The 13,816-nt window shown below is 40.4% G+C and overlaps 1 protein-coding gene across 2 annotated transcripts in view; it reads left to right on the top strand.

The window, feature by feature from the left end:
• Positions 1 to 12,164, top strand: part of nat8l (N-acetyltransferase 8 like) — a 47,403-nt gene extending 35,239 nt beyond the window's left edge. For both annotated transcript variants that reach the window (XM_008117725.3, XM_003225402.4), the window contains one exon: positions 6,654 to 12,164. In XM_008117725.3, coding sequence (XP_008115932.2) covers positions 6,654 to 7,021 — 368 coding nt within the window. In that variant the 3' untranslated portion in view covers positions 7,022 to 12,164. The remainder of the gene's footprint in view (positions 1 to 6,653) is intronic.
• Positions 12,165 to 13,816: the final 1,652 nt, after the last annotated feature.

The following is a 13,816-nucleotide window of genomic DNA, read 5'->3' as shown; positions in this document are numbered from 1 at the left end:
GCAGTTCAGAGTTTGACTATATCAAGGTTGCTTTCTGAGGTTTGCAGCAGAGGCTGTGCTTTGGGTACCCTTGCGAAAACAAACAAAATTGGATGAATAATAAGAAAGAGTTTGTATATGAGAATTTACATAGCCATGTTCCTAAGCCTCTGGCGGGAACTTAAAATCTGTTGACTTGATTTTTTAAAAAATCATGTCAGAAGCGAATTGAGAACATACTGCAAGTCGCTTCCGGTGTGAGAGAATCAGCCATCTACAGAGACGTTGCCCAGGGGACGCCCGGATGTGTTACCATCCTGCTGGGAGGCTTCTCTCATGTCCCCACATGGGAAGCTAGGGCTGATAGATGAGAGCTCACCCCGTCTCATGGATTCGAACTGCAAACATTCACATTCAGGTCAGCAGTTCAGGCAGCACAAGGGTTTAACCCATTGCGCCACCACTGACTAGATGAGAGCAGGGTACAGTTTTCTGAAAATGACTTTGCTGGGGCATAAGCATTTTACATGTCACCGGCGTGCTGCTCTTTGAAATGAGACCCTGTGTTAGTGCTCTGCCAATGGAAAATACAAAAAGATAAAGAAACATTTATTTTTTGCAGTCTAAAAAGAGTTCTGTTTGCAGAACAGGAATTCATCCCAGTTGCCAGACTGAAATCTATACCAAATTGCATGGACACAGTTGCAAACCTTTCTGATAGCTGAAGTTATGAATGGGAGCTCTAATTCTGATCAGCTACATAGGAGGAAGTGAGTATGTACTGTAATTAGTTTCATAGATCTCTTGTATGCACAGAATATATTTTTTTATTAATATGATTATCTTGTCTAGATTTAGTTTTGTTTCTAGTTCTCACTGAGGGATATTTCTTCATCTGTAATGCTTTTTCATTCTCGTTGCCTGTATGTGCTGTTTCACAATTCATGAAGAAGAACAATCTGCAGTGAAATTGGAAAGAAGCAAAATGAGCAAAGTTAATGCCTCATATTCACCAAAATGTTCTAAAAATTTGGAAATATAAATGATTTAAACATTGTCATTTCTGGCAGCTATACTTTTCTCCAGTGATGAATGCATAATTCCCCAAATAATTCTGGATGGCAGCTTCCATCTGCTTTTGCAGAACCATCAAATCACAGAGTTGGAAGAAACCGTGAGAGTAGATCCACCTCTTATCTCTTGGGCAACAGAAAACATGCTTACTCTATCTTCAATATAACATCTTTTCAAATATTTAACTATGGCTGTCATGTCACATCTTAACCCGCTCTTTCCTAGGTTAAATGTACCCAAGCTGCTCTGCAAAAGGCATAGTTTTTTCAGATCGTTTACCTTTTCTGGACACGTTCCACCTTTCTTGAATTTAATTTTTTCTGCCTTAATGTACTACCTTACATTTTTCCCTGTTGAAATTATTTTTGTTAATTTTGATCCAGGTCTACTGTCTGTTCAGATCATTTTGAAATCTGATCTTGTCCTCTGGGATGTCATCTGCAAATTTGATACACCCTCTATTCTATTATCCAAATAATCAATATACTTTATTAATATATTTTATTTATATTCTGCTCTATCTCCCCGAGGGCACTCAGGGCGGATTACAGAACACATATACGGCAAACATTCAATGCCATTTTACAATTAACAGGGACAGACAATACATAAACAGAGGTAAAGGCATTTCCCATCTTTTCTGTTTATCTGGAGGCTGTGCTTGACTTCGGCCATTGGGGGCGGATGCTGTCACTCTTATCTTCCATGCCGAGGAGCTTTTGTTGCCCTTAGATATCCTACCGATCAAATTGTTGGCACACCCTTGAGGGCGCCCTTTATTACCTCCCCACTTTAAAGCGGTACCTATTTATCCACTCACATTTCTGTTTTCGATCTGCTAGGTTGACAGGGAGCTGCGGCTGACAGCGGGTGCTCACCTCAACCCGGGCTTGAACTGCCAATCTTTTGATTGGCAGGATTTTCTGCAGCAAGTGGTTTAGCCCGCTGTGCAGGCAAAACCACTTTAATTGATAAAGACATTGAATAGCCCTGGGTCCAGTACAGATTCCTGTGGCACCCCACTAGTTACTTCATGGTGAATCAAATCCACATTGCTAGTATAATCCTGTCATTTCCTTATCCTTTTGCTACGGGCGTTAAAAAGCCCTTTTTAATTTTCTTAAGCCTGAGCTTCTGTACTTTAGCTTTCTCTCTATATATACTTGCTATCTGTTTGAATTCCTCCTGGGTTGGAGATCTGTAGTAGATAGATATACTGGTACATAATATTTCTTTCCAACTTAATTTTTACCTAGCTGTTCCCAATCTGTCTTCTAGGATTTAAGTCATGTAACTCTTAGCATATAATGCTGCTCCTTCTTTCCTGTTTGGTCTATTTCTCTGAAATAAGTTATACTCTTCTCCAATCAAAAGACTCATTTCATCAGGTTACAGATATACCTATTGTATCATATTTGGTTTGCTGTGTTAAGAATTCAAGTTCTTCTTGTTTATTATGTATTTTCCCCTTCTGCCATTAGGTTCTTCTGCTTTTCACTCAGTTCTTCCTATAACATGCAGGGTATTATCTCCAGCATTTGATGAATTTCTTCTCTCAAGAAAACAGTCTCCCTCCCAAAACAAAACCAATAAAGCTCTCCTGATCAAGTTTCTATTACTCTTAATAAAAACATTCCTCCCAGCTGTTGTGAAATGCAACCCACCACTTACCAGAAGTCCATCTTCATGAAACTGAAGACCATGGACCAATAAGCCACATTTTTCAAGTCAGTGCCATCTGTGAAGCCAGATTTTCATCTCCACTATTCTCTCCTTTTCACGGCCATGTCTTACAACTGGCAGGAGAGCTGAAATAGTAGCCTGTGCATCAAGGTTTTTCAGCAGCCTATCCAGAGCCTAATAATCCCTCAGGATATCCTGAAGGCTATGGCTCGCAGTCTCATTATTTCCCACATGGACCAGAAGGAAGTAGTAATAGTCTGTGGACTTGATGAGCCTTGTCAGCCTCCCTGTTGCGTCCTAGATTTTTGCCCCAGGGATATAGCTCACTGAAAGACCTTGATGCACAAGCTGCTATTTCAGCTCTCTTCCCAGCTGTAAGATATGGCCATATCCCAAATTTAAAGCTCTCCTATGTGGGTGAAAAAAGTTATTGTGGCTGCTGAAAGCAGGGATTGTTGTGTGTGCGCCTTCAGGTTGTTTCTGACTTCAGGCATTATCCGGAGGTTTTATTGGCCAGGATTCTTCAGAAGGGGTTTACTATTGACACGGTTTTAAGGCTTCTGAAATGCTACTGTGAAAACAATTCTTCTCTGTTCTGGGGATACAAAAAATAAAGGCTTATGTTCATTTCAGAAACATAGCTGGAGTTGGTACATGTATAATTTTATACTTATGGAATTGCTTTACTATTATTCATGAATGAAATGCATCATTGCAAAGCTGAATGTGTAAACAAATGTGAACTAAGTAATTGTAATGTGCACTACATACTTGCAGAGGCAATGCACAAGTGTATCTGCAACACATATAGTATTGCACAATTACCAGAAGTGGTGGAAAGTGGTGAATACAGCTAGATGCCAATTCAGAAAGAGTCTGGATTTCAATACCCATATACTGTACATGAGCTCCATGTTTCTGCAAAAAGGGTGGAATTTTGTCAGAAAAAAAATCCCAAATGGCAATAATATGAAAACTTTCCAAAAAGGCTTAAATCCAGAAATGCTTCTGATCAAAGATGGGGATAGTCTGTTTCCCCCCAGTTATAATGAGGAGCCAGTCTGTGGATTAGAAATAATATATTGGCTTAAGTATAATGTAACAGTGTTGTGGTTTGAAGCAACTCGAGCATCACCTGTAATGTTTGCAAAGCCTGAGTCTGGCTAGTCCCGTTTAGCATTTTATTTTTTGTATGTTGTTTTAAAGGCCGATTTAAACCTACCGTTTGAGCTGTTCTTCATATGTTGTTGTCAAGTCATTTATAACTTAAGGACGGGGGGCTACCATAGGGTTTTCTTGACAATATTTGTTCAGAGTGACCACTCAGTCATTTAAGACACCTCAGTTACAGGTCTATCAAGGGATTTTCTTGGCAAGATCTGTTCCTTTCTCTAAGGATGTGAGAATGTGACATGTTCAATATTACCCAGTTGTTTCCATGGCTGAGAGGACATTTGAACCTTAGTCTCCAGTGTTGTAAGCTAATACTCAAGCCACTGTGTCATGCTGGCTCTTGCGGCTTCGTTTTTCAATGTAGGAAGCTTCAAATCAGTTTTCAGAATTATAATTGCTTAGAGGAGCAGCCTATGATTTGCTTTAGCTCAGAGGAAAATCTCTAAGAAGCTAGTGAAAACTTGTCCAATAGCATTCACCCTGTTGAAAACAATTTGTAATTTTTTCAGATAATTCTGTGATGACCTGTGTAGTAAGAAGACATTTGTTTGTAATATAATTAATAGGGCAGTCTTTAAGGTTAGTGTCACCAGATGGCTCAGAGGATATAAAAGAATATTTAGCGGGGAGAGGGGAACTGAAGAAAGGGTTTAGGGAAACAATCTAAAAACGACTAAGTGACCATGGTGTACTGACTGCCTTTTGGGTGAAGGCAGAGAATCAAAAGGAAAAATGGCTTCTGGAATCCATTCCACACTAACATGTTACAGGTTCTACTTGCGACAAAGGGCCCTTCTACACTATGCTAAAACCTGAGAGGAAGTGGATTAAAACAACTTGTTTCCTCTCGGATTCTGGTCCCCATTCCCAACCCAAACCCCGGGCTTTCCTGGGAGGGGTGGCCAGATGGCATCCCGGGTCAAACAAAAGTTGACATCAGGTTGGCATCCAGCCCCTCATTTTGCCCCCCAAAATTATGGAAGGGACTGCAGACAGCACAGGTCCCTCTCTATAGTCTTCCTGGTGTGAAAAAATGATGCATCGGGAGGCAGGAGGAGAGCTAGCCTTTTCTTGCTTCAGCTTGTACACTTGATGAAGAAACCTGGCAGGTGATTGTGGGTAGTAAACTTAACTGGACCCATAGACTGATCTAATGCAGCCCTTTTTTCAAGTTGTTTTTAACAGAAGATTGAAAGAAGTGAATGAAGTTCAGGAGTTAGAACTGGAATCCAAAGAAAACTAAGGCCCCTTCTACACTGCCATATGATGCAGATTATCAAGCAGATAATCCACATTATCTGTTTTGAACTGGATTATATGAGTCTACACTGCCATATAATCCAGTTCAAAGAAGATAATCTGGATTTTATATGGCAATGTAGAAGGGGCCTAAGCAACATAGTTGTAAATGTATGCATGCATTTCTTATTCTTAAGTGCCAAGATTTACAAATTCCTACATTTTTCTTTCATAGAGCTTTACAGATGTTCTGGGTAGGAGTCTCATGGAATGGCAATGATTGAGGGAGATTAAACTCAAGACAAGAATATCACTTTGAAAATCCCTGTGCGCGCACACACACTTATGTGTATGTTTTTGGCTCTGAACTGATGCAGACTACTTTTGGAATCCACTACTGTAAACTGATTATTGTTCAAATCAGAACCTGGAAAACTTACTTTGGGTGGACTACAACTCCGATGTGTTCTTAAAAGCACTGTTTGCAAAGGTGTTAAAACAGGGCTGAGAAGATTCTGCTTTTTTCCTGTTCACTGAAGAGCTTGGTAATTTTAATTTACAAACGGAGAAATATTTTCACATTTCTTAGAGATTTAGTATTGACTGTTTGAATACATATTCAGAGATACTGTGGCTGATGTTTAGCATATTATGCATAATGACACCAACAGGCAGAGTCCCCAAGCCTCATCTTTTTGTGCAGAGATCTGGGATACTCCCAGAGTTGGCAAACTTAGTTCCTTATGATATTATTTACTTGTAACCTGTGTGAAAAAGGAGAAAAGAAAATAACACAAGCCAAGAAGTGTTTTTCATCAGATATAATTTTCTGTCATTCTTATAGAGTTTCTTTACACTGAATGCAGATCTGTGTTTATTTTTTCTGTATCACATGTCGTTTTTGCGATGAAGCAAATTGAATAATCAGTGCATTTATGCACTGACATCAATGAGATTCTATTGATATCAGTGAGTAAATGCATTAATTGTTCAATTAGCCTCATCACAAAAACTACATGTGATAGAGAAAAAAATAAACACAGATCCAAATGCAGTGCAAACAAACTATAAGAACTAAAATTCTATCTGATGAAAAATACTTGTTGGCTTGTGTTACACCAATATGATGTGAAATGTGCAGACTTTACTTTAGTCCGCTGTAATGTACCATTCGGCATATTTTAAAAAGTTGAAGTGATGGGGAAAAAATAAAGACATATTTAAAACCAGCGTTAAAAATTGATTTAAACTATGCTACTCTCATTTTTGATGATTACACAAAGTTTTATTTTATTGGCTGTGTAATTTTGCAATGCATTTGGAATGTGAGAGCTAGGAAGATGCCTTGGTTTCAAGGGGAAATTGTATTAGTTTACATAAACGTTCTTGCTCTTACCTCAGTATTTCATTGTCAAGAACTTTTGAAAGTGAGAGAAAAGTTAAATAACCCTAGATATAGGTATGTGGAGAATTAACATGCTTCTCATATTGCTTTGTACCTACAGGTTCCTGTTTCTGGGTCGCAGTGTTAAATGGCAACGTGGTGGGCATTGTAGCTGCGAGAGGCAACGAGGACGATAACACGGTGGAGCTGCGCCGCATGTCTGTTGACTCCAGATACCGTGGAAAAGGCATTGCCAAGGCGCTTGGTCGCAAAGTGTTGGAGTTTGCAATGGTCAATAACTATTCATCTGTTGTCTTAGGAACTACAGCTGTGAAGGTGGCAGCCCACAAATTGTATGAGTCTTTAGGATTCAAGCATGTGGGTGTCGTTGAACACTACTCTCTGCCTGGGATGACACATTCTTTTCTAGAGCAAATGTTTTTCCAGCTTCGCTACCACCGCTATTGCCTGCAGCTGCGTGAAGAATAAAAAAAGCCCCACATTAAGTTTGTTCCTCCCCAAAATCTCCTTTGCCAGTGTTTTGTGGGAGTTTTTGGTCATTGTTTGTTTGCCAATTATTTCATTTAAATTCCATAGACATACTTGTTCATTTGCTTTGTACAGGTTGCTTGTACAAACAAAAGGGTCCTTCCTTTCTGACATGCTTGTAGAATGACGGTGCTAATGCTGGAGGTACTGCTGGGCTGGCTGTCCTTGATGCATACATTTGTTCAGTGGCCAAGGAGGTCATGACGGACTCCAACTTCTCTCCTTCCCCACTCTTACCCAGGTTACCTACTAAGCACAGAAACTTTAACTCCATAACAATACTGCTTGTCTGGTGTAAATAGTTTCCCCCTCCCCGAAATACTTTTTAAAAAAGGAGTGATATTTCATGATACAGCTAAATGCAGAAGTTTTACTTGAATGCATTTGTCAGTAGTTCATGGACAAGTATGCATTTATGACATATTGGTTCAAAATAACCGAAAACAATGTGAAAAACCTGCTTGCTATAATGCATGAAGAGGAAGTGTTTGCATGCATTCAAACACATGGCACTGCCAAGTAGGCTCCAATATTGCACTTTTGGGATGTACCTCGTTCTGCCAACAGTCTTAAAGAATCATGGTGCATCTGATAAATATGACTTGTTCCTTTATCCTCATTTTCTTCTCAAGCCAGCATATGTGAACCCTGAGCCCAGTGTAACATATGTACATTACTGAGATATTACCTGCGCTGATGTATATTTATAACCTGTAGTCCTGTGCCACACATCTCCATTTGCAGTCAGATTCTTTCTGATTTTTTTTTTTACGTTCGTATATAATTTTGTTTACTGCAATTACTTTCTTAATCCGAGCTCTACTTTTTGCCGACTGGTTTCACAGAGGCAAAACGGAGGCATCTGTTTCTATGGCAACATACCTTTATGCTAATTTGTGCACCAAATCAAAATGCTTCAAAAAACCAATATGCAAAAGACAGATAACTGAGGTTGTAAGTTTGGCTAAAGGTATTGGGGAAAGCAAAGGTACTACGTTAATCCCTTGCTAGTGGATACATGTAGACAGCTTGCCATAAACAGTAACTGCTGCTTTAAGTATGCCAGATTTGTGAGTTGTACCGTACAATGCAAACAGCAATGCAACACAGATTTGGCATGTGTCTGTACAGCACCTCCCACAAAAATAATTAAGGTGACAGCTTCTTCTAGCTTGAAATACCTTACTAATTCTATAACTAATTTTAAGGAATAGCAATTCTGCATGAAGTATATCTTGATGTAATTCATGAAGTTTAAAATAGCAATGTGATATGTCAGAAATGCTAAGGACATTTCTGGTAGCACTTAGTTTTGGATGGATATAAAAAATATCCCCATGAAAGGAAATCCCATTTAACATTTTGTCACTTATTTTGACATATATGATTGAAATTAAACAAGGTAAAGAGTCAGATACTGCACTATGGTGTGGTGTCGGGACTGCATAATCATGAGGGGTCCAAACAACGCCTTGTGATAATGCAGTTTAACCCGAAATAAACCTGGAAATCCAGATTTCTTTCGGGTTTTAAAAAACCTCCAAAGATCTAGACCTTTTTGTAAGCAATCCTGCCTCCACGGGCTCAAACAGCCCACAGAGGAGGGATGACAGTGCCTTCCTCTCCCTCAACTCCCTTTCAGTCTTTAAAACATTAAAAATAGTCTCCTCACCAAGCCTGGAGTGTTCCCTTTGCTCTGTTGCACCTCTATTATTGATTTATTTACAACATTTATATTCGATCCTTCTCACCCTGAAGGGGACTCAGGGTGGATCACAGAACCTATAGATGGCAAACATTCAATGCCATTGGACATACAAGACAGACAACAGATAGAGGCATTTGTGGCATTTTCCAAGTTTGGTATCCTGGAGGTTACACTCGATTCCAGCCAGAGGGGATGCTGTTGCTTCATCCTCTTTGATGACAAGCCCTTTCCTCCTCCTCCTTTGATCGCTGGCATTTCTGGTACTGTATTTCCTTTTTTATGGTACCGTAAAATATCTCCCTGCTTAAGCGGTGCCTAATTTATCTACTCACAGCTACAGCTGTTTTCGAACTAAGGTGGACAGTGAGCTGGGCTGAAGGTCGGGTGCTCACCCCGACCTGGACTTCGAACTGCCAACCTTTCAGGTGGTAAGATCTATTGCTGCTGGTGATTCGCCAGCTGTGCTAAAGCCCAGCCCTACATAACATAATGGAGCGTTTGGGGTTTATCATCGTTTTAGAAGCAAAGTGAGAACATACTGCAAGTCACTTCTAGTGTGTGAGACGTTGCCCAGGGGACGCCTGGATGTGTTACCATCCAGCCGGGAGGCTTCTCTCATGTCCCCACATGGGAAGCTAGGGCTGACAGACAGGAGCTCACCCCACCTCACAGATTCAAACTGCCAGCCTTTAGGTCAGCAATTCAGCTGGCACAAGGGTTTAACCCATTGCACCACCGCAGCCCAAGCTTTCGAGGTGCCACGGAGCAAAGTAACAATCCAGGATCACAAGGTTGTTGTATGTTTTCCAGGCTGTATGGCCATGTTCCAGAAGTAGTCTCTCCTGATGTTTCGCCCACATCTATGGCAGGCATCCTCAGAGGTTGCTTGCCATAGATGTGGGCGAAATGTCAGGAGAGAATACTTCTGGAACATGGCCATACAGCCCGGAAAACATACAATTCTGTGATCCCAGCCATGAAAGCCTTTGACAACACAAATCTGGGATTGGTAAGGAGCCTATTTTTTAATTTTCAAAGGCAGGAAAGGGGGTGAGGGAGGGCAGGAGGCTGGTTGCTATACTTCTCCCGTGCTGACTGCGAGTCAGCATGGGTGGGCACATGGCCACCACTCACCAAAAAGGCAACATTTTAGCCTGTGCACCAAATGAGCAGGGAACTGGATATTTACCTTGCCATTTCCTGCACATTTTCTGCAGTGTGGCAGTGCTTGGGGATGAGGTAGCAGACTAACTCAAGTACATGAGGGAATGATCCATTGGTTACATATGAGCAGCAGCAGTACTTAGGAACTGCTAGTATCCTATATAACCTTTTACTCAATGTAACTTTACATTTACTCAGCTACGTAGCAGAGGCAGCACATAAACCTTGCTATTGAATCACAGAGATACATATCAGAACTAAAGCTAAGATTGTCTGATTCGTATCAGTGCCTGATGCGCACCAGGACTGATGTGTGTTGGTCCTCAACAGGCATCATAGTATCCAGCAAAGTAGTAGAGACAGTACCTAAACCTTGCTATTGAATCACAGAGATACATATCAGAACAAGGCTAAAATTGTGTGATTCGTATCAGTGCCTGATGCGCACCAGGATTGATGTGTGTTGGTCCTCAACAGGAATCATAGAATCCGGCTAAGTAGTAGAGACAGTACCTAAACCTTGCTATTGAATCACAGAGATACATATCAGAACAAGGCTAAAATTGTGTGATTCGTATCAGTGCCTGATGCGCACCAGGATTGATGTGTGTTGGTCCTCAACAGGAATCATAGAATCCGGCTAAGTAGTAGAGACAGTACCTAAAGCTTGCTATTGAATCACAGAGATACATATCAGAACAAAGCTAAGATTGTCTGATTCGTATCAGTGCCTGATGCGCACCAGGACTGATGTGTATTGGTCCTCAACAGGCATCATAGAATCCAGCTAAGTAGTAGAGACAGTACCTAAATCTTGCTATTGAATCACAGAGATACATATCAGATACAAAGGCAAGACTGTCTGGTTTGTATTGGTGCCTGTTGTGCATCGGGACTGCTGTGTGTTGTCCTCAACAGGCATCCGTTCTCTTGTGCATTGGTCCCACTGTGCAACGGTCACTTTGCCAGCTCTATTGCACAGTAATGTATTAGCAGTCCTCTACTGGATACAGACATAAACAAAGATCCCAAATGTAATTCCTAAATAAGTTCACTTACATGCAGAATTCCAGCCTTTGAAGGCATTCCAACCATATCCTTTGCGTTGATCATTCTCAAATTCAGCAGCATAAGAACAAGAATAGTGACAGTGTTCATGGATATGGAAACTAAAAGCAGTCCACAATCTTCTGATTTTAAAAAATGTGTAAAACCAAGGCCAGGACCAAGGAGAGCTTGGTTAGGCCCCCAGTATTCCTCATCTAAACCAGCTTGTAGAAGGAGCCCACCAAGTGCCAGCTCCTCCCTTATACACATCATAGAAAAGGGCTTCTTGTATATAAGAGAAGATCCTCTGAAAGGCCTATTTGTAGCACAGAGAAAGAATTCCAGCCTCCATGCAAGTAATAAGGTCACAACCAAATATAGTGATAATACCACATCACAAAAGTCAAAACTTTTTCTCTCTCTTTCACTAGTTCTTGCTTTCTGTGCTGGTATTTTTCCTGTCGCAGACAGTGCCATATCTTACAGTGGCAGTATCAAACTGTTTCCCAGCAATAATAAATTGATCAGTAATACAGATTTGATTTACAGAATGTACCTTTTGGAACTGAGTGTGTGTGGATGTGGAATGTATTTTTTAAAACAAATTTCTATGCTGTACATTTCTCCTGAAGCTAAAAAGTGTATTGTGGGAAGATGTAGGACAGAGGTGTATAGTGTACAGAAATTGGTATAATATTTTCTAGCTGTTTTTGGTGATTTCATTAAACTGCTTAACACAGAATAATATTATAAAGTGTTAGGGGAAAAGCGAAAGAAAAGACCTGCTTGTGCCTTTTACTTTTTTGTTTCTGTTTTTATCACTGCACTAAATTATTTCTGAGAACATAATCCTATTATGATATACAGCATAATTGATTGAGAGGTGAAGGAATGAATCATGTCTAGTCTAAACTGAATTTTATTGTTTTCCACAGAGACACTTTAAAGAATGTGGCTGTATTGATTTTTCTTGTACATTTGTAGTTTTCTTTTTTTTTTAGCTATATGAAAAGGCCTGGAATATGCAAGTTCTACCACCGAAGCACCTGATCTAAATGTATTCTGTATGATACTTCTAGGGCTGCCTTTGAGAGCAAGCTTTAAAAAATACATGGTTTGAAGCATTGCTTATCCTGGTTATGCTAAATACATTTGAAAAAAGAATTCAGTGCCAATGCGAATGGGTTATCTCCCTCTCTTGTTCATCTAGTTCAGTGGTTTCCAACCTGTGGTCCGTGAACCACCAGTGGTCCTCAAGAACTAAAATATGGTCCGTGGCCTCACCATTACTACACAGTTAACAAGAGCGACTGGTCACCCTTCTAGTGCCGAGGCAATGGGGATGTTGGGAGGGGAATGGCTAACTACCCACCAAAGGCACGACAAGAAGCCTCCTGACTGCTGCTTCTCCTCCCTCCCCTTGAGCGGAGCCCTTCCATGTGGTACCTGGAAGTGGGGGCAGCTTGGTGTCTTCATTTTTAGGCCTGTTCCTGGGGTTATTTGGGGTGCTGATCAAGAAAATTGGATAGACCACTAGATTATTAAATATTGTTTTCTGTGGGTGAGCAGATGGCGACTACTGGATGGCATATGTTCTGTAACAGAAACCAGAGCTGATGTGGTGTATCCAATGCAATTTTCTGAATCGGCAGCCCAAATAACCAAACTGAATCTAAAGTTGACCAAAAACCAATTCGTAACCCTTTTGGTACTAATGTTGGAGAGTGGTCCCTGGTCAAACTGGTTCCTGATTTAGTCCCTGGACAGAAAAAAGGTTGGGAACCACTGATCTGGTTACATTTCCACTCAAATTTCTTTATGCTGTGGAAGCTAAGAACTGAACTAAGTGTGATATTGCAGACATGATATGTTCTGAAGTGAAAGTTTCAGGATGGAGAATGTATTCTTCTTGCACATGTTCATGTGGTGCTGTTGTCAAAAGAAGCAATTCTATATGGATATTCTCAGTGTGCTTAGGTTCAGGCGAGGGCTTCACCTTGTCAAAAACAAACCAACAACAGATTTTTTGGTGATTCTCAGACTGGCTTCAGGTGGTACAGAGAATAGAAAGAAACAGAAAGTGGAAAGAGATTCCTCACCATTTGTTTTCTTTCTCATGTCTGAACAGCCAGCTATATATCCTTTTGGTTGCAAATGTTTGAGATGTCCTCAAAGAGGAGAAGCCAAAGCCTCTGCTAAGCATTTTTTTAAATTAGGAAGACGAAACATTGGTTAAACGTCAGACAAAGTAGGATTAAGGTACTACACACAAAAACGACACGGTACATCATGGTTACACTGGTGGCAACGGGATGAAAACAAAGTCGAAGATTTATAGATGTGCATGTCTAGTAGCACAGTGGAACCAGGGACACACAATTGAATCTACTTAGTAGTGACTTTGCATATGACACTGGGGACAGAATATAATTGAGAAACAGAATTATCCATGGGATCGTTACAGGAAAAATTGGCTGGCCAAAAGCTAACATAGTGCTATGGGTATAATATTTTTTCACTTCCTGTGAAAGTGATGATGAAGTCAATCATAGCTCCCTATTGAATGTACTAGTGTGATAGCCATATGCTTACATTTTAGGTAAACACAAAACATCTTGTGGTTGTTCCTCCACATTTGTGGTTTTGACTTTTGCAGATTTGATTATTCATTGATTCTCTCCAAGAATCTATAGGTCCTCCAATGTGATTCTGTGGCCAGCCTCCATCAAACGTTGACCATAGAGTCATGCTGTAAGACCTAGACATTTCCCAAAAGGTGTTCTCTCAGATAAAATAATAGCAATTTCTTTATTCAT

The sequence above is a fragment of the Anolis carolinensis genome, chromosome 3 (assembly GCF_035594765.1).
Source record: "Anolis carolinensis isolate JA03-04 chromosome 3, rAnoCar3.1.pri, whole genome shotgun sequence".
NCBI lineage: Eukaryota > Metazoa > Chordata > Lepidosauria > Squamata > Dactyloidae > Anolis > Anolis carolinensis.
Note: the sequence above shows the minus strand (reverse complement) of the source record. Positions and strands in the feature narration are given on the sequence as shown.